The 22,284-nt window shown below is 37.1% G+C and overlaps 1 protein-coding gene and 1 long non-coding RNA gene across 2 annotated transcripts in view; one reads left to right on the forward strand and one right to left on the reverse strand.

Annotated features, from left to right (window-relative positions):
• Nucleotides 1-4,520: 4,520 nt before the first annotated feature.
• The window catches only part of LOC124434198 (trichohyalin-like), a 31,318-nt gene continuing 13,554 nt past the window's right edge, over nucleotides 4,521-22,284 (reverse strand). Inside the window, 23 exon segments of the mRNA XM_046984081.1 lie at nucleotides 4,521-4,853; nucleotides 6,489-6,710; nucleotides 7,508-7,612; nucleotides 8,376-8,522; nucleotides 9,019-9,219; nucleotides 10,718-10,747; nucleotides 10,750-10,865; nucleotides 11,269-11,335; nucleotides 11,526-11,705; nucleotides 11,845-11,943; nucleotides 13,659-13,886; nucleotides 14,977-15,153; nucleotides 16,314-16,581; nucleotides 17,194-17,393; nucleotides 17,589-17,814; nucleotides 17,915-18,246; nucleotides 18,746-18,982; nucleotides 19,854-20,003; nucleotides 20,115-20,265; nucleotides 20,341-20,539; nucleotides 20,591-20,714; nucleotides 21,521-21,768; nucleotides 21,972-22,259. Of these exon segments, the coding sequence (XP_046840037.1) occupies nucleotides 4,626-4,853; nucleotides 6,489-6,710; nucleotides 7,508-7,612; nucleotides 8,376-8,522; nucleotides 9,019-9,219; nucleotides 10,718-10,747; nucleotides 10,750-10,865; nucleotides 11,269-11,335; nucleotides 11,526-11,705; nucleotides 11,845-11,943; nucleotides 13,659-13,886; nucleotides 14,977-15,153; nucleotides 16,314-16,581; nucleotides 17,194-17,393; nucleotides 17,589-17,814; nucleotides 17,915-18,246; nucleotides 18,746-18,982; nucleotides 19,854-20,003; nucleotides 20,115-20,265; nucleotides 20,341-20,539; nucleotides 20,591-20,714; nucleotides 21,521-21,768; nucleotides 21,972-22,259 (4,223 nt within the window). The 3' untranslated portion in view covers nucleotides 4,521-4,625.
• Nucleotides 12,429-13,126, forward strand: LOC124434019. The gene is made up of 2 exons (XR_006944681.1): nucleotides 12,429-12,570; nucleotides 12,650-13,126. It is a non-coding gene; the product is annotated as an uncharacterized LOC124434019 (long non-coding RNA).

The following is a 22,284-nucleotide window of genomic DNA, read 5'->3' on the forward strand; positions in this document are numbered from 1 at the left end:
TGACAATGTTGAACAACGTCTGACAATGTTGAACAACGTCTGACAATGTTGAACAACGTCTGACAATGTTGAACAACGTCTGACAATGTTGAACAACGTCTGACAATGTGGAACAACGTCTGACAATGTTGAACAACGTCTGACAATGTTGAGCAACGTCCAACAATGTTGAACAACGTCTGACAATGTTGAACAACGTCTGACAATGTTGAACAACGTCTGACAATGTTGAACATCGTCTGACAATGTTGAACAACGTCTGACAATGTTGAACAACGTCTGACAATGTTGAACAAAGTCTTACAATGTACATCAAGGTCTGACAATGTTGAACAACGTCTGACAATGTTGAACAACGTCTGACAATGTTGAACAACGTCTGACAAAGTTGAACAAAGTCTTACAATGTACATCAAGGTCTGACAATGTAGAACAACGTCTGACAATGTTGAACATCGTCTGACAATGTTGAACATCGTCTGACAACGTTGAACAACGTCTGACAATGTTGAACAACGTCTGACAATGTTGAACAACGTCTGACAATGTTGAACAACGTCTGACAATGTTGAACAACGTCTGACAATGTTGAACAACGTCTGACAATGTTGAACAACGTCTGACAATGTTGAACAACGGTTACCAAGAGAATTAGGCTATAACAGTTAACCTCTAGGCTATAACAGTTACCAAGAGAATTAACTCTAGGCTGGAACAACTACGTGGCTAGAGCAAATAACTTGCTAGGCTTGAAGACGTGCACAGAGAACTACCTCTAGGCTATAACAGTTACCGAGAGAGTTAACTCTAGGCTAGAACAACTACCTGGCCCGAGCAAATAACTTGCTAGGCTTGAAGACGTGCAAAGAGAACTACCTCTAGGCTATAACAGTTACCAAGAGAGTTAACTCTAGGCTAGAACAACTACTTGGCTAGAGCAAATAAATTGCTAGGCTTGAAGAACTGCACAGAGAACTAACTCTAGGCTATAACAGTTACAAAGAGAGTTAACTCTAGGCTAGAACAACTACTTGGCTAGAGCAAATAACTTGCTAGGCTTGAAGAACTGTACAGAGAACTACCTCTAGGCTATAACAGTTACCAAGAAAGTTAACTCTTGGCTAGAACAACTACCTAGGCCAGAACAGCAATGTAGAGTACTACATCTATGCTGGAACAACTACCTAGGCCAGAACAGAAATGTAGAGTACTACATCTATGCTGGAACAACTACCTAGGCCATATTTGTCATTGCATATATGTTGTTCAAGGCAAAATTTAAAACAATGAAAATAGCAACTTAAAAGCTTTACAAGCATGTACACTTTAAATGTTGACAGTTGAGAACAGAGTATCTATCATTACTACACTCCATCATGATGACAACAAATTATGGGGACTACAAATATCGTCATGAAGAGCTTGGTAAATGCCTGAGAAGAATTAGCAAGGAGGAAGCTGCAGATGTGGAAAAAGATCATCTTGTTGTTAAAGAAATACTTCAAAAATTTCCTGGTTTGTTCTGATCATTCTTCACCAAAATAATCTTCATTGCACTAATCGATCATCACAATAATTTAACCAACACATATCAATTCATCAAATGAAGAAGCTTAATAAATTATTATCGTATTTATATTATGGTTCAAAAGTAATACACCAATTTAGAAATAGATTTTCATTTTATATTTCTGTATGCTGGTATGAGCCTAGCTAACAATAAATTATTTCAATAGTTTATATAGTATATTTAATGGAATCTTAAAGCCCTTGCCAATGTATAAATACACATGTTGTGAGCCCCAATACACCATGCAACAAGTATTTGACCTAGTCAAACCTAAAGCCTTTCATTGTTAAATCTTTCCGAGCCTCTTGTATCTCCTAAACAATCAAAGTTTTATAAAGTCAATGTCAGTAGATTTTGTGAAGTTTTTCTCAAGCTCGACAACTTTTGGCACCTTTTTAAGACTTTCAGCTGCGTCTTCACAGTCGTTAAAAGTGAGAACACGATAACCAATTACCATAAGTGAATAACACTAAAAAGTACTTACAGCTTCAATATGAAATTATGTTCGATTGCAATTTTGTTCTGGTACTTAATCTTACCCCAAAAACTAACACCATGTAGATAGGGAACTAGACGAAAAATGAATACAAGTGTTCACAATATTCAGTGTTTATAACAACATCGAAATATTAAAAACTGAGAAATATAAAAAATTGACTCAAAATACTTTTGAGTCAATTTGAGTTTTCAACACATGAGGTAAACATGAGTAAATGACACAAAGAATCAGCATTAGTAATTAACACAGAGAGTCATTAACATTACTAATTGACACTGAGAATCATTAACATCAGTAATTGATACAGAGAGTCATTAACATTAGTAATTGATACTGAGAGTCATTAGCATTAGTAATTGATGCAGAGAGTCATTAACATAAGTAATCGACACTGAGAGTCATTAACATTAGTAATTGATGCAGAGAGTCATTAACATAAGTAATTGACACAGAGAGTCATTAACATTAGTAATTGACACAGATAGTCATTAACATTAGTAATTGATGCAGAGAGTCATTAACATAAGTAATTGCCATTGAGAATCATTAACATTAGTAATTGACACTGAGAGTCATTAACATTAGTAATTGGCACTGAGAGTCAATGTGAGTAATTAGCACTAAGGGTGAACAAGAGTAATTGACACTGAGGGTTAACATAAGAAATTAACTCAGAACGTTAGTGTGGGTAGTTTAAGTGTTGACATTAAAATACCTGTTATATTTTTACGATACTCCCGGGTTCAAACCATTTACTTTGTTATATTTTTGTTGTGTAAAGAATATTTGAATGAGGAATTTGTAAAGTATTTGGTGGCAATGATTGAAAATCCTCCTTGTGAAAGTGATGATGAAGAAATATTTGTGAACACATTTGTTACGTTGATCCTCTCGTTCAACCAGCATTTTCAAGGTTGAACAACGTCTGACAATGTGGAACAACGTCTGACAATGTTGAACAACGTCTGACAATGTTGAACAACGTCTGACAATGTTGAACAACGTCTGACAAAGTTGAACAACGTCTGACAATGTCGAACAACGTCTGACAATGATGAACAACGTCTGACAATGTTGAACAACGTCTGACAATGTTGAACAACGTCTGACAATGTTTAACAACGTCTGACAATGTTGAACAACGTCTGACAATGTTGAACAACGTCTGACAATGTTGAACAACGTCTGACAATGTGGAACAACGTCTGACAATGTTGAACAACGTCTGACAATGTTGAGCAACGTCTGACAATGTTGAACAATGTCTGACAATGTTGAACAACGTCTGACAATGTGGAACAACGTCTGACAATGTTGAACAACGTCTGACAATGTTGAACAACGTCTGACAAAGTTGAACAACGTCTGACAAAGTTGAACAACGTCTGACAATGTTGAACAACGTCTGACAATGTTGAACAACGTCTGACAATATTGAGCAACGTCTGACAATGTTGAACAACGTCTGACAATGTTGAACAACGTCTGACAATGTGGAACAACGTCTGACAATGTTGAACAACGTCTGAAAATATTGAGCAACGTCTGACAATGTGGAGCAACGTCTGACAATATTGAACAACATCTGACAATGTTGAACAATGTCTGACAATGTTGAATAACGTCTGACAAAGTTGAACAACGTCTGACAATGTTGAACAACGTCTGACAAAGTTGAACAACATCTGACAATGTTGAACAACGTCTGACAATGTTGAACAACGTCTGACAATGTTCAACAATGTCTGACAATGTTGAGCAACGTCTGACAATGCTGAACAACATCTGACAATGTTGAACAACGTCTGACAATGTTGAACAAAGTCTTACAATGTTGAACAACGTCTGACAAAGTTGAACAACATCTGACAATGTGGAGCAACGTCTGACAATATTGAGCAACGTCTGACAATGTTGAGCAACGTCTGACAATGTTGAACAAGGTCTGACAATGTGGAACAAGGTCTGACAAAGTTGAACAACGTCTGACAATGTTGAACAACGTCTGACAAAGTTGAACAACATCTGACAATGTTGAACAACGTCTGACAATGTTGAGCAACGTCTGACAATGTTGAACAACGTCTGACAAAGTTGAACAACATCTGGCAATGTTGAACAACGTCTGACAATATTGAGCAACGTCTGACAATGTTGAACAACGTCTGACAATGTTGAACAACGTCTGACAATGTTGAGCAACGTCTGACAAAGTTGAACAACGTCTGACAATGTTGAACAACGTCTGACAATGTTGAACAACGTCTGACAATGTTGAGCAACGTCTGACAATGTTGAACAACGTCTGACAAAGTTGAACAACATCTGGCAATGTTGAACAACGTCTGACAATATTGAGCAACGTCTGACAATGTTGAGCAACGTCTGACATTACAAAATAACAATGTTCAAGAAGGTATGAAAATGTTAAACAACATCATTTCGAGTATCTGATCATGAAACTACAAACTGTATTGGTGCTCGTGACATGAAAAACTATTATTTTACTATTTCTTTAGTTTGCTTGGATGAAATAAACAATTTAAACATGGGTGATTAAGCTGTGGATGTGTTTTCAAAATCTTCCATATGCGTCTCTGAGAGCCGTCCATTTTCCTTAATTGACAAATCTCCTCGTTTTGCCTTTTTCCTTGCGGCCAATCTCTCTTTAAGCTTCTTTTCTTTGCCTTTCTCATCGAGACGAACGGATTTTCTGCGATTCAAATCTGCTGCCTCATCCTCCTGAACTTCCGAGTACAACGGTATGATGGGAGGAGACTGGATCTAGACGATAAACCAATAGGACAACAACAATTAAGTAATATAATGGGAGGAGACTGGATCTAGACGATAAACCAATAGGACAACAACAATTAAGTGATATAATGGGAGGAGACTGGATCTAGACGATAAACCAATAGGACAACAACAATTAAGTGATATAATAGGAGACTGGATCTAGACGATAAACCAATAGGACAACAATTAAGTGATATAATAGGAGGAGACTGGATCTAGACGATAAACCAATAGGACAACAACAATTAAGTGATATGATGGGAGGAGACTGGATCTAGACGATAAACCAATAGGACAACAACAATTAAGTGATATAATGGGAGGAGACTGGATCTAGACGATAAACCAATAGGACAACAACAATTAAGTGATATAATGGGAGGAGACTGGATCTAGACGATAAACCAATAGGACAACAACAATTAAGTGATATAATGGGAGGAGACTGGATCTAGACGATAAACCAATAGGACAACAACAATTAAGTGATATAATAGGAGACTGGATCTAGACGATAAACCAATAGGACAACAATTAAGTGATATAATAGGAGGAGACTGGATCTAGACGATAAACCAATAGGACAACAACAATTAAGTGATATAATAGGAGGAGACTGGATCTAGACGATAAACCAATAGGACAACAACAATTAAGTGATATAATGGGAGGAGACTGGATCTAGACGATAAACCAATAGGACAACAACAATTAAGTAATATAATGGGAGGAGACTGGATCTAGACGATAAACCAATAGGACAACAACAATTAAGTGATATAATGGGAGGAGACTGGATCTAGACGATAAACCAATAGGACAACAACAATTAAGTGATATAATAGGAGACTGGATCTAGACGATAAACCAATAGGACAACAATTAAGTGATATAATAGGAGGAGACTGGATCTAGACGATAAACCAATAGGACAACAACAATTAAGTGATATAATAGGAGGAGACTGGATCTAGACGATAAACCAATAGGACAACAACAATTAAGTGATATGATGGGAGGAGACTGGATCTAGACGATAAACCAATAGGACAACAACAATTAAGTAATATAATGGGAGGAGAATGGACCTAGACAACGAGCCAATGGGACAACAACAATAAAGTAATTGTTAGAGCTAATCGTGTTATGATTTTTAAAGCGTTTACGACACGAAATTTTATCACGAATTTTTGTATTAATTGAACATATATAAAATGACTTTACAATCTCTTCAGTAGAAACTGACTTATTTTACTTATATTTGACTTTATTCATTATGCAAACAAACATCGTTAAGACATCATAGAAACTAGTAACAAGTTAAAGATCATCAATTTTCAACATCGTTAAAACGTTTTATGCACAAATACAAAATTTCATGAATACATGTGTAGATGAATACTTGTAGAGATTCCAAAGTTAGATATTTTAATGCTGAAGGTGGACAAAACTATTGCTAATTATGCAATGTGACGTCATAACGATCTCATTCGTATGAAGAAGAAAAATTACATTTCTCCAAAAAGATATAAAATAACACAATTCTATTGAAGAAGATTGAGTTATGTTAAATTTCTTCACAATGCAGTCTGAAAACATTATGGTAAAATTTGCTGTTACCGTCGAGCTAACGCGTCTTTCGACAACTTTGAACTTTTCTTCCATTTTTGCAGCTATCAATTTCATTTTTTCTTCTGGACCCAGTCCCTCGGCTTCCTCCTGTGTCAGTATGTGATCGAATCCTTTGGACGTGGACTTCGGCTCTTTCATTGTCATCGTGCGTTCGTAACGCACGCGCGTAATTCTATCGCGAACCATCGTGAGCTGCCGGTCACGCTCTTCCTGTGCACAAGAAACAGGAATTTTTAGTGTGAAAAGTTGAAGACAGGCGCGTAGACAACTTAACTATTTAAGCCGACAAGCATAACGTTCACCAACGTGTACAACGTGAAGGCGTTCATAACTTTGTTTAACCCACGAGTATAACGTTGACCAACGTGTACAAAAATGAACTAAAACATGCATTTAGGCGTTCATAACTTTGTTTAACCCACGAGTATTACGTTGACCAACGTGTACAAAAATGAAGTAAAACATGCATTTAGGCGTTCATAACTTTGTTTAACCCACGAGTATAACGTTGACCAACGTGTACAAAAATGAAGTAAGATGAATTTAGGCGTTCATAACCTTGTTTAACCCACGAGTATAACGTTGACCAACGTGTACAAAAATGAAGTAAAACATGCATTTAGGCGTTCATAACCTTGTTTAACCCACGAGTATAACGTTGACCAACGTGTACAAAAATGAACTAAAACATGCATTTAGGCGTTCATAACCTTGTTTAACCCACGAGTATAACGTTGACCAACGTGTACAAAAATGAAGTAAAACATGCATTTAGGCGTTCATAACCTTGTTTAACCCACGAGTATAACGTTGACCAACGTGTACAAAAATGAAGTAAAACATGCATTTAGGCGTTCATAACATTGTTTAACCCACAAGTATAACGTTGACCAACGTGTACAAAAATGAAGTAAAACATGCATTTAGGCGTTCATAACCTTGTTTAACCCACGAGTATAACGTTGACCAACGTGTACAAAAATGAAGTAAAACATGCATCACAAAACCTTGTGCTTCAGTTCAACCATCGTCTTTTGTCGTTCTCCCAAACCAATGATAGTTGCGGCAGCAGCAACGACGTTTGATTTTTTCCGCAATCTTCGTTCATTCAACTGTTAAAAGATGAAAGATTTCCATTGTGAAACTAAAGAACACATTTTTATTGAGTTTTTACTTCTTCCACTCGATAGAGACGTGAATTAGTCTAAGATTCACTGCGATCTCTGTGAATCTATTGTAAACTGCCAGACAACAACAGCTTTATCCTTAACTAATCAAACCAGTGTACTCGTGTCTCTTTTTTACCTCTCACTAATCCATCGTTCATATTCAAAAATTTTAACAATATTCTCCTGTATCTCTCTTTCCCTCTCAGCTCCCACACAGATATAACTACAACATCTTCCAGTCTCTTTCTTTCCCTCTCAACCCCCGTAAAGAGATACTTGTATACAATAGCCCCATGTCTCTTTCTTTCCCTCTCTATCACCATACAAAGATACCTACAACATCCACCTATCTCTTTCTTTCCCTCTATATCACCATACAAAGATACCTACAACATGCACCTATCTCTTTCTTTCCCTCTCTATCACCATACAAAGATACCTACAACATCCACCTATCCCTTTCTTTCCCTCTCTATCACCACAAAAAGATACTTACTCTATCCTCCTGTCTCTTTCTTTCCCTCTCAATCCCCATACAAAGATACTTACCCTATCCTCCTGTCTCTTTCTTTCCCTCTCAATCCCCATAAAGATACTTACCCTATCCTCCTGTCTCTTTCTTTCCCTCTCAATCCCCATACAAAGATACTTACTCTATCCTCCTGTCTCTTTCTTTCCCTCTCAATCCCCATACAAAGATACTTACTCTATCCTCCTGTCTCTTTCTTTCCCTCTCAATCCCCATACCAAACGTTGTATGCTCACGAAGCAATGAACCAAAGATTTCTTTTTTTTTATCATCGGAAACTTTAACATCAACGACAGTTTTCTCTCTCTTCATGGTGAAGCCATCCTACAATCAAGAATACAAAGACAGATTTAGACAAATTCCGGAGACCAGTGGTCCTAAGTTTGGATAGTCAAGTCCATCAGAATGTCCGCTGATCAGTAGCACCGTCAGCAGAACATATCGCCACAGTGCAGTGAAGAGGTGACCATATCTTTTTTAGGAAAGACGTTGTCATCTTTGAATTAACATTTTTATTCATTTGATTCTCCAGTTTGAACGATACATTTCAACCTTTTAGAAAGCAATCAAATTATATACTACCAAGTTAAGCGTTGTATAGGTTTCGTTCAACAGTTTCTAACATTCAATCAAATGGTAGGTGTTTTATCGTATTTGATGAAACGAAACAAAATGTAGAAGCAAAATTCGCTTGAAGGGGTTTTTTAAAGGCGAATATGGGGTCAAATAAACATATCTAATTCACGCCAGCAGTAACTTGTTCAACGAGTTTCAACGTCTGTGTGATTACGCTGGGATAAAGAATTACATAAACACATACAGGCAAACTAGACTTGTAATCTCCATTCAACTTCTCAAGTCTTTTAGCAACTTGATTGGTACTCGCTGTTTCCGGTGTGTGGTTCTCTTCTTGCTCCAACTTATCCGTTGTTTTCATGTCTTCCTTCGCGGCTCGTTCCAGTTCTTCCTGAGCTTTTCGTCTGGCGCGGTCCTCGCGACGTCTGGCCAGTCGGTCTCGAAGCTGTGGCAGAAAAACAATTAGATAACTGTACTTGATATAGACGAAGTAAAAGAACATAGCTCCGTATAAAGTGACTAATAAAAAAGCTAGGAACTGGTAACATTAAAGAAGTCTGTTGAGCTTAAAGTAATGAAATTTTTTTCTTCTTTACTTATGAAACCAGTTGAGTTCTATGAAATTGTTTAACTTGAAGTTCATTAGCATCAAAAAATTATCCTGTTATTAGAAAATATAAATGAATTTTTACATTATCTTTAGTACCGTTCCCTGTTCACCATACACCCAGGTTGTTTTCAATTAAAAGTCGAACACAGATATATAGTCTATAACTTTTACTTCTCGGAACTGTAGACGTTTTTTTCGTGAACAAATGCGCTAATTGAACATGGTCCTAACTACCAGTAAGTGGACACAAAAATTTTTAAGGTTCTCTATCACAACAAACTATACCTCTCCTACTATACGCATGGACTTATGAAATGCCGATTTTTTAACTCTGAAGAGTCAGAACTATAGCTGCAAGCCTGCAACTATCATCCATATGGGTAAAAATTTATATATCATTCTATGCAGTTTCTTTGTTTACTTATATAAAAATTGCATATCAATAAAATATGGCTGTACGATATAAATTAGTACCAACAGAGATGTTTCAAAATATTTGCTCGGTATATGTCACAATAATTTCAAAAAGATCGGTTTTACGACTTGTTCACAGAGCAGTTTAGTAAATATACAGTCACTCCGTATAAAACTTCCCTAAAAGTATTTTGCGCTTGCTAACAAACCCTACGAATTCGCATTAGTAAAATATTGTTTTGACTAAATACCACAAGGCAATGCGTCGTCGCCAAAATATTCTACAACTATTTCTGTACAAATTGCTGCCCCCGCGTGCTTGCTCTACCCTGACACAGTTCATAAGAACATTTCTGTACAAATTAAGCTGCTGCCCCGCGTGCTTGCTCTACCCTGACACAGTTCATAAGAACATTTCTGTACAAATTAAGCTGCTGCCCGCGTGCTTGCTCTACCCTGACACAGTTCATAAGAACATTTCTGTACAAATTAAGCTGCTGCCCGCGTGCTTGCTCTACCCTGACAAAGTTCATAAGAACATTTCTGTACAAATTAAGCTGCTGCCCCGCGTGTTACCTTTACCCTGACACAGTTCATAAAAACATTTCTGTACAAATTAAGCTGCTGCCCCGCGTGCTTGCTCTACCTTGACACAGTTCAAAAGAACATTTCTGTATAAATTGCTGCTGCCCCGCGTGCTTGCTCTACCCTGACACAGTTCATAAGAACATTTCTGTACAAATTAAGCTGCTGCCCCGCGTGCTTGCTCCACCCTGACACAGTTCATAAGAACATTTCTGTACAAATTGCTGCTGCCGCATGTGTTACCTTTACCCTGACACAGTTCATAAAAACATTTCTGTACAAATTGCTGCTGCCCCGCGTGATTGTTTCTACCCTGACACAGTTCATAAGAAACTGATTCGCCTTGTTTTGATCTTTGTAACATGTTTTTCGTTAACAATCGATGATTCCCTTTCTACCAACATCAACAGAGACTGCTATATCGTCTTCGTATTGTTTATCCTCGCGACGTTCGCGCTGCCAATCGTTTTTTCTGACCTCCACTAAAATGACAATCACATGTATAGGCAAAGCTTTTGTTATTTTTGTAAAAGAACAATTAACAGCAATTTGATACGATGCAAGTTGCAGACTAATATTAACAACGGTTAACATTTTGACGTCTTATTTTCGACCAGTTACATATAAGAACCAAACGTTACATGATATATTTAATAACATTAGAATGATAAGATTTTCACATTTTACAAGTCAATATACTACTGTATTAAGCTACGCCATAGTGATCCTTGTGGTGTCAGGATTACTTCCACCAAGCATTTGATTTCGCCTTCCCCAAACTTTCTCGAAAATAATCTATTTTCATTCATGCAGCTATCAATTTTATCACGATAAAAAAGAAATATATTTGTGCACAAGTATTGTTTCTTTATTTTCAAACTTTACCAAACAAAATTAACTCGCTGATAGCCAGGACCGAAAGTCTCAGGATTTTTTTTTGTATGAGAATAGTCTTCAAAGTTCAAACGAAAGTGAGAAATAAGACCTTCACATTTTCTGTTGAAAATCATGTATATACTATACAAGTGAACCATATGCGTAAACATATCGTGATAAATGTTGCTAAATATAAATGAAACATATTTATTCATCTACCGTTTAGTCAAAGGAACAAAAACCGTGTACTTTCTACTATAGCAAACCTTTCTCTTCGCTTCCTGTTGTCTTCTCAATTCATTCATTGCCACGTCAACTTCAGCTTCACTCGCCCCAGTTAGGAGTCTACGCTTTCGCTCGTCTTCTAGCTCTGCATCCATTTTCGCGAGTTGCTCATCGCTTTCATCAATGGTCTGACTCACGTCATCGTTTTCCTCAAACAACTCCTGCAAAAATACAAAGATTAAAAATGTTTATCATTAACCTTAAAATGGGGAGAAAATGCACAAGATCATTGCACACAAACATATTCATATTTGTGAAATTGGTCATAAAGTCGTTTTATTTGTTCTTTGCATTACACACTTGATCATTTTGAAGAATAACAGCGGCCAGGTTGTCGACCACAAATTCTTGTCTGAGACGACGTTGTTCATCCCTTATAACGATCAATGCTTCTTCCTCCTAGTCAATAAAACAATCGTTTTGAAAGGTACAAAACTAGAATATATAGAGAAGAAAGGATAAAAGAAGGGGTAAGATATGTTAGGGAGGGATAGAATGTGAGTATCTTAGGGGTGAGATATGGTGGAAGTAGGTGAGATAAGGTATGTTTAGGATGTTGTGGTAGGGAAATGTAGCGATTTAGCCATGGAGTCGCAAGCTTTATGAAAACGTCATGCATCCCTCGATGCATTCCGAAATGCGATTCCTTGTAAAAAATGCCTTTAAAATAAGAGTTAAATGAATCGTGGACATAGTGACTCGCCCCAGATCCTATCTTTATGCTCATCACCTAATTTTGGTTGGTAAAGCTTTTGATTGAAATACGCAGAATCACGAGCAATGAAGCGTGTTTTCAAACAATGAACATTTCCTGTGTTTTTGTTACTGCAGTGGGGAGGGGAGGGAGGGGGGATACGCGACACACAGTTCCGTGTACGTGAAAAAATGCAACGTCAGTAAACCGAAAGGAAATACATTGAACAAACGGAGACGCAGTAAGGTTGTTCATAAGAAAAGAATCACTTCCCTCTCGACAAGAACGATACATCTGTCATTGAAAGTAATCAATTGATTCTATGAACAGAGGTTTGTCAATTCTAATTTTAAAATATTGACTCGAAAGAAATATGAATAAATACTTAAAATATTTTGTTTTAATCGTCAGAGCGTCACCATGTCAGTAAATCAAGTTTTCATCGCCTTTTTATTGTCCTCTATACTGATGTTTTCTCTTATTCCGACTTCTGTTAATGCGAATGGCCTTGAGAAATGCTTGAAGGCTTGCGACATGGGAGAGAAAGCCATGGAAAGATTTTGTGGAGGTCTACCTTCACCGAAACTGAGAGCTCTGTGTTGGAGAGTGGTGTTGTTGGAACCGGTAGTTTGCAAAGGTTTTTGTTATAATAATTTTCCACGACGTCAACAAAAAAAGAGTTTCAAATCTCATGATTCATTATAAGTAATTAACAAGTGGAAGCAATTATGTGAAGAATTCTTCGATAATAAAACAATTGATTTTATCTTTGTTCGAGACAATTTTTTTGACCGAGTGAATAATGTCATCAATAAATGTTAATATACGTATTTTCACAGTAAAATGACAACTTTTATAGTAAAAATACACAACTTTTAAACGCAAAAATTTTGCTTGTATGATTTACATCCGCTTCCGTACAATCAAACTCAAATCACATTGTAGGAAACAAACAGCAGGGACACACAATCCATGAATTTTTTTGTGTGATAGCATATCTTATGATGCATGTGATGCCTTAATGGCAGTTAGTCAATTGACTCTTATGAACAATACTAAAGATGCCTTAGAAATAAGGAAAAACACAAGTAATTTGAATTGTGACTAGTCCTCATTTCCACTTTTCATTTTTGGCTGGCAAAGGCTCAAATTTAATATTAGTACTTAAAGGAGTTGGAAGCTGTTTTGCCGTTTTGCTTCTTTGGCGTGTGCTGCGTTCGGTTTGGATTGAAAAACGGCGCGTGAAGTAAGCCTTGAAAATTTATAAAAGTTCAAAACTGAGCACTTGCTTTTTCGAATAAAAAGAACACAACGAGTCCATAAGCCTCTTTTTCTTTGACAACTTACTTTGCCACTTGACAGAGCTCACAAAATAAAACACATACAGGACACATAATAAAACATGAATAATTTACCATACCCTTTCCTCGAGAATATTTTCCACAGCTCTGCTCTCTGTGGTTTGCTTTTCCTGAAGGTCTGCCAAAAGCAAAATGCTCATTTCATCCTTCACAGATGATTCAGGAACACTCTTTTTGCTTAACTCGTCTTTAACGTTGAGCACTTTGAGAACGATGCCATCTTTCAATAATGCAGTCAGTTTTATCTGACGTTCGGTTGAGCGCAAAATATTCTCGTCATTTTCTTCCTGGAAAGCAAAAAATCAACATCAAATGATTCTCATAATTATTTCCCATACAGCAAAAAATTACACAAAAATATTCTTATCGTTAGCTTCCTAGAAAGCAAACGCGATTTAAAAACTTTATATAACATACTGAATTTGCTTGCAAAATACTCGCATAATAAAACCATTAACTTGCCAACAGATGGATGAGCTTTCCATTATATGCACGACGACTAAAAAGTCGACTATTTTTTAAATATAGTAAAAATATGAAAATTCGTCAATGCATAGGCGTATTACGTAGGGGAGTGGGGAGGCTCCAGCCTCACTAAAAATGTTGAGAAGACAACGATAGCAAGGCATTATTCGCTGGACGGTTGTATGTACCAACCGCCCCCCCTTAAAAATGTGGGCCGTGTGCGCATGCGTCCATGGCCGTTTCTCTAATATCTCCAAGTATGAAACTTAATTAACTATGTAATAGTTACTATTTTCTTGTACTATCTTGATGGCATCAATCCATACACTAAATCCAGTCAATCTTACTTCATTTCCATATACATATATTGCTAACATAGCATGTGAACTTTCACACCCCTTGATGGCATCAATCCATACACTAAATCCAGTTAATCTTACTTCACTTCCATATACATATATTGCTAACATAGCATGTGAACTTTCACACCCCTTGATGGCATCAATCCATACACTAAATCCAGTCAATCTTACTTCACTTCCATATACATATATTGCTAACATAGCATGTGAACTTTCACACCCCCCCCTTGATGGCATCAATCCATACACTAAATCCAGTCAATCTTACTTCACTTCCATATACATATATTGCTAACATAGCATGTGAACTTTCACATCCCCCACCAGTTTAATATGTTATCGAATAAAATAGCAAAATCATGATCAAAGTTAGTTGTATTTTACCCGTCATTTTGTGGAATTGACTGTAAAATATCAAAGCACAAAATAAGACTGCAGAGCATTAGTATAACTATGAATTAACGATTGGTGAGATAATTGCTGCCATTAAAGTAAACGTAAAAACAGTAAAGCCTTGATATTTGACTAGTGATTGCAAAAAAAACCTAACCTCGGACAATTGACCCGAGTTGGCATTCTTTGACGCTCTGATGGATGAAATCTTCCAATCTTTATAACTGCGATAAAGATCCTTCAATTTCTCATCACGTTGCTTCTTTGTAAGACAACTAGCTGCTGCAACAGCATCGACTTCACTCTCGCTTACATCAAGTAATTCAATCAACATCTGAAGAGCGAAAAGCAAAATATTTACAAATTAAGGTTGTTGCAAATACCTTTCGTTGAAGCAAGAAAGATAATTCTAAATTATAAGTATAAAATACATACTAAACGTATATGAATATAATGTATTGGTTAAATACGCTAATAAAAAATGCACGATTTTGTTGTAACTTCTAAATGGCTTAAAGCATCATTAAATTAGGAGAATCGCGCTGCTTCTAGTAGAGCAGATTTGGGAAACGCTCTCAACGTATCACGGATTTATTTTGTAATCTAGATGGGTAAAATACCCTATACTATGACAGCAATCCACAAAGCACATCTATTTCGATAGATTAGAGAACTATAAAACATATTATACCTATAAAATACATGGTTCACGAACAACAACATGAACTTTGACTAACGACAGCAATGGTCAGGTAAATTCAACCTTACATCAATAAATGATCCATCGTTAGTCAAAACAAGCAATGCCAAAATTCAAAATGCCTTCAAAACAATATCAATTACTAATAGATTCTGTACAACAAATTTATACACACATCCAACTTAATTTAAAGTATTTCGAACTGTAAATACATTCTAAGAATAACATGCTGTAATTTATTTTTCCCAACGCTGGGTCCATCATCACCCAAAAAGACATTACTAATATATAACAGAGTGGTTAATGAGAATGAGAACATTGTTGTGTGTTACACGCCAATGTGTTGCTCGTGTTCCTACGTTGATGGGTCAGTAATGAATCATTGCAATCTAACATATTTCACCTAAAAGGTTACTTCGACGTATATGAGAGCATTTTTTGAAAAATCGTCCATATATATTGCTAGCAGACAAAACTATGAACAAATGAAGCTTCGTGAATGAAATTTCCATGCACGATGTTTAGACAGCAAAACATACAAAGAGTAGCACGCTTTGATAGTAGCTAGAGCTGTGCTTATGCTTTTGTGTTCGCGATTCGAAGAATGGTTTGTTTTTTTCATTTCCACGCAGCAGATTGTCCGGCCAACTTCGGAAATGCTCACATAGCTATATGACCGAATAGTCCTTTAAGGCTATATTTATTGTAAATGAAAATGTTTAACTTTCTTCATTATGTCCACATATGAAAAAGAAAGGTAATACTTTATGTTAACCAAACTGTCAAAAACTAACCTTAACTTCAATGGAATGTTTGTCTTCCACCTCTTTCAAAATTGCCTCGTCTAGAGCAACGATACCTTTATTCTGGATCTCTAGAGTTTCTTGTGATAAAATCTTCTTATCGCGCTCCTGTTGTTCTCTGAGTAAAGTCAATATGGCGACTCGTTGCTCCTCTTCACCAGAACGAAGGAAAGAATTTTCTTTATTCGAAGTTTTTGCTTTCAACGCTGCCAACCGATCTTTCGCAAGCTTCTCGTGACGTGCTCGATCTTTACGATAGCTGAAAGGTTGAGCGATGATAGATTTAGTTTTATGTTGGAATTGTTAGTACTCCATATTTTAAATGCATCGCAAAAATCACTGGAGATGATCCACTGTATGTTAGTACTCTGCGCAGTCCCGTTAACGAATTTCATGCACTCTCCTCCATGAATCACATGGATCAACAATTTAGGGGAAGAAGACTGGGACTAGGGGAGGCTCGGGCTCCGGTTCGGATTTCGGTTGCTACTTTTGCTGTACCATGTCGGACTTTTTTTGGTTTAATTAGTTTACCGTTTTTATAATGATTGGGAAATCTTTGGAAATGCGCTCCATCAAACATCGCCAATTTTGGAAATGCGCTCCATCAAACATCGCTCACGATTATTTTTGCCCATTTGTTTGGTATTTTAGCATTTCGAAATGAAATTGACACCCCTCCTGCACCCGAACTAATCAAGGCTAGGAGAGGTGCGCACCCCCCGTACCCCTTTTCTAACTCCATACCTGCAGGTGGGTGAATTTTTTATTTCTCACAAGCTTAATTGAAAACTAACGGGGAAAGTTAAAACACTGAGACGGCACCACGACTCCTTAAGAACTGAACTTCCGTGTTACTGTTGCGTCATACCTGGCCTCACGCGCTGTCTCCTGTTGCCTAGCAACTCCAAGGACTAATGCAGCTACATCGAATTTGTCTTCCTTGGAAATTTTCATTTGCTGTCGTCGAAGCTTCGCCATTTCAAGTTGCCGATGTCTTTCACTGCCGAAGCGTTCATCTTGAATCCTCAACGAGGCCAAAAGCGCCTTCTTCTCGTCCTCGTAACGTGACTGATGAAAAACAAAGACACGGTTTGATAAGCACATAAGAATGGTACAATTTAGCGGTAATAAGAAGGAAAAAATTTTAGAATGGTAGTTTTGATTGTATAATTTGATAGTAGGCACTCGTATGATGATTGCAGACACATTGAGATTCTCGATATCTTAATCCCAGATTATCCAATCCGTGCTAGTTCTTATCACCTGTAAATCTTGCATCATGTCCACAGTGGTGACTTCTTCTTCGATCGCTTCAGCATCGATGTCATCCTCCATGAGTTGAGCCTCTTCCGTGTTCATCTCAATACCAGCCGCCTTTAGTTCTCGAAGTTTTAGCAAACGTCGTCTCAATGCATCCTTTTGTTGAGCTTTCGTTTCCCCCATTAAATTTGAAAGGCTTGCAGCGTGCTGAAGACCTTCGCCAAACAATCTGTTGAAAATAACGATGCGGATATCATCTCAAACAATAACTGCACTGGAGTTGATTTGCAACAGTGTGAAAGATGAATAAAGTGGAAATTTCAACCGACCTGTTTGCCTCGTCAAAACGTCCTTCCTTTCGAAGTTTCTTATCCTGAAGTCGTATTTTTAGTATCTCTGCCTGTCTTTCTTTTTTCGAAAGTCTTTCCCAGACTGAAGCACCGAGTTCGTTCATCAAACTTTGCGCGATCAATTTATCTTTCAACGCATCATATTTTCCTTCGAGTGCGTTCAGAAGTTCTTCCTCCGATGGGACTTTGTGCTCGGAATGTTTATGAGCCGCAGTTTCCTGTCCGAAGAACGTCATTGCTATGTTGTCATACCAACGGTTGCGTCTTGCTTGATGCTGAACAGCGCGAAGTTGCATCAAAGTCGTGGGAGACTGGAACAGAAGATACTTTGGTGCATGAATAATATAGTACAAAATTGACCGTTATAACTAATGTTGACTGTATAGAACTGTTTACACATTCCATGCGTGCTTCAAGGTTGAAAACGCAAAGAGAAGTTTTATTATTGAGCAGTTATATTCATGTATTTATAGAATGAATGAACGATAAAAACAATTTGACCATCGATCAATTACCCAATTTTCTCAATCAATAAATACATATAATACAATATCGCTGTACGAAATGATAAAACATGTATTTTAAGACATGCTTTTAAACACAAGAAGAGCATTTTTTTGGAACCGATTTATCCACTGGATAACATAGAATATTGAAAGTAATAACTTGTTTTTTCGCTCTCTAACTTATCGATTTCCTTGAAATAAGCCAACGACAAAGACATGCGCGTTAAAAACAAGAAAAACATCTTGGTAGAATACCGTTTTATTCACAGGAATCCAATAACATGATCTTTGAATATATTCCTACCTTCTCGTGCAAGTCCCTCAACAATATCTCGGCTTCTTGATCCTGTATCTGCTGGAGATTCGCCAATATAGTCACGTGAACATTATCATCATCATTTACTTCTTTTCCGCTTTCACGCATTTCTTCAGCTATATTTGTCACGTTCAAACACACTGCCTCTCGTAAAATGGCATTTTGCTCTTCTATAGATTCTGCTGAACCATCTGCGCCCTCATCTCTCCACTGTTCACGTAGACACTACGAATGAGAAGGTAATATATTAATGCACAATGTCTATAGTGAAGTAGTTTCTATGCAATAAGCGCATTCAGATATAAGACCGTCATTTCAAGATCTTTTTTATCCAGAGCCAAGTCCGTCCCGGTTGTTTTCTTCACAGACTGTATCGCTGACCGTTTCGCCTAGCGGTCTTGATTAGTGAAGCAATTTCTTTCGAGAGCGTTAGTGAATCATAATGTAAAAAAATTTCCTGTTCTTGATTCGAAAGAACTCTTAAAACTGATTTTTAATGTGATATTTTGAATATCGAGACAGCAAAAAAATCTCAAAAACAAAATATGGAATAGGCGATCTTCTGAAGGAATGTCTTGTGTTTCTTAGTTTATAAAGCTACTGCTAGATGCTGGAATAATAATGTTGAACAGGAATATATGTGAATGACGTCTGGATACTTAAAAGGAGCGTTTTAGAAACCATAAAAAAATCATTCCCTTATTTCTTACATGGTAATGAAACAAAGTATGCTTTAAAATTTTAGCATTTCCTTACAGTTAACCATTATCCGCCAGTTAAAGTAATGAGTTTTTTCAGTAGGTGATATAAATATACATAGTGAAAGCAGTGCTGTAGAACTAAAGTTATCAGAGGGAGGGGGGGGGGCTCTCTTGACGTTTTTGTCAATAATGCCCTTTTAAAATTACCCATTTCAAAGGTAGAAGCGGGGCTCCTCCCCCAAGCGCCCCCCCACTTCTACAGCACTGAGTGAAAGTTAATCTCGTAGAGCAAACATACTTGTTGTGTTTTACACAGGGAAAACCGCACCTACAATGTGCTTATTTTAGAAAACCAATCATGAGGATTATTTAAAAAATGGATGTGTTTTTCCAACCTTTAACGCTTTAAGCCGATCATTTCTGTTTTCTTTACTTTTTTCTTTCGTTTGCTTTCGAAGTTCAATGGTTTCCTCTTGTTGCAGAAGTTTTTCAAGAAACTCTCGTTCACACTCTTGCTTTTTTTCCAACTCCTTCAGAACTCCCTCCTAAAAACATCATTGTTCATGTCAACCTAATTCCCAGGGCCTTTCTTCACCACACACCTATCATAGGAAGGCCCTGGGAACCAGTTTGCCTTCAACTTGTGCCTGACGAACCTGCAACGCGACAATGTTGTCTTTATCGATGATTTCCTCCAACTTTTCATCTTCTTTCTGGCGCAACTCCGTGTTTCCCAGTTTCTTTTCCCGTCGAGCCGCAAGTCGATTCCGTGCTAGCTGCTCCTGTCTAAGTCTGTCTTTCTTTTGACTAAAGAAACGCAAAGTTACAAAGAAAAACTTTCAAAAAATGAAACTTTAATAAGATCAAAAGATGTATCCTTACACTTCTTCAAGATTCGCTTTCTGCGCCCGCGCCAGGCAGAGAACTAAAGCAGCGGTATCAAACTTGTCCTCGTGTCTCGCCTTCCTTTCCTCTCGTCTCAGTCTCACCAGCTGGGCCTGACGATGTCTTTCGCTGGCGTATCGATCATCATCGTTTTTAATGCCCATATTAATTCTTCCCTTTCCTTCTCGTGGTTTTGCTTTGGAAAATAAAGTTTAAGCCTTCGCAACTTACGACTCTTTCAATTTGCACGTAAAATCGTGCGATAACGTATAAGAGAGTATGAGTACTTTGAAAACTTTATGGCTATTTTTGATATCAAAATAGGAAGTTCGTATCAATTTAGCTGTCTGATGTACTACGAAAGTGTAAACCTATAAATATATATACGGAAATTTGTAAATTTAAATTCAGTTTTGATACGATTCGATTTACATGTTTGTAAATGTAGATCGTCCAGGTTGGTATAGTCCTGAGAAGGACTGTTTTTGTTGTTGTTGACTGACGTTTCGACAACCTTAGCGATAGTCATCTTCAGAGTCAACAACAACAAAAACAGTCCTTCTCAGGACTATACCAACCTGGACGATCTACATCTACAAACATGTAACGATACTCCCGGGTTCAAACCATTTACTCTATTACGCATCGATTTGTTACACAAGAAATGGAAGTCAGTCTTTATACGGAGGTAATTTTTAATAAAAAAATAAAAAATATAAATTCTTATATCATGATCCACTACATGATAATGTCCTATACCAACTAAACCTTCACCTAAAACAAACATAATTTCATGCATCAGGATCGGGTACAAGAAGACCCTAACATTGTTGTCCATTTATGGATCAAGTTGACAGTGAATCTTTCAGAGAGTAATAAAAGGTACCTTTATTTTCTACGAAAAAAATGAATTTTTTTTATACATGAAGCAAACCTTTCATTCCATTGAATGAGCATTTTAAAACATATAGCTTTTCCCTTTTAAGAGATTTTTAAAATAATCGAAATCATATTTACGACATACATAAATGTGGCTAGCCGTCTTTAGTACAACCGACTACGGACAAACCAACAGTTCATCTCAAGGAAAACACGAAAAAAATTTATAAAAAAATGTTGACTAAATAGCACATACAACCAAAATCATTCCACTAAGAGAAATTCAACGATAACATACCATCAGCTTGATCAAAGGATTCACACTGGCTTCTTCTTTCAATTCATTTTCAAACTGTTCATCCTCTTCAGCTTCCATCTTCTCGACATCTTCCTTACTCATTCCTTCCTTTAATCGCTGTCGACGTTTTTGAAGTTTTTCTTTCAATCTCTTCTTGTGCGTCACCTTGTTCTTACCCAGAATATCTTGAAAACCTGCTTCCACATCTATAGCGTCACCTAGTAAAGCCTGAAGCTCATCCAGTTTGCCTAAAATATCATGAAATGTATGTAATAAAATTTCATAATCCTCATTATTTAGGGATAGTGCCCATCAGGTAAGCGGTTATAGTCGAAAGCAATTTGGATTCTAAACCGGCAAATGCATTCGGCTACACTGCTTTTTATCCTTAATTCTAAGATCCCAATCCGATTAATGGTTCGCTCGAATTCATTCAAATCCACTGCCATACCTTCTTTTCTGAGCCGACGTTCTTCAAGTTTTATCTGAACAAGTCTCGTTTGTCGTTCGTGCTCACTTAAAGCCTGCCATTCTGCTGCCCCCATCTCTTTCATCAATGCCTCCGACAATAGTTTGTCTCGAAGGGTTTCGTATTTTGAATCTAAAGCATCGAGCAATAACTGTTCGTCAACGTTTGTGACATGCTCAGGGGCAGAAAATACTGTCATTATATTTGCCAGGATGCAACTTTCAGCTTCGGCTAGAAATTGGGTTTGCAATGATATCAACTCTGCTTTTCCTGTAAAGAAAGAAATTTAGATAAA

The sequence above is a fragment of the Xenia sp. Carnegie-2017 genome, unplaced genomic scaffold (assembly GCF_021976095.1).
Source record: "Xenia sp. Carnegie-2017 unplaced genomic scaffold, XeniaSp_v1 HiC_scaffold_14, whole genome shotgun sequence".
NCBI lineage: Eukaryota > Metazoa > Cnidaria > Anthozoa > Malacalcyonacea > Xeniidae > Xenia > Xenia sp. Carnegie-2017.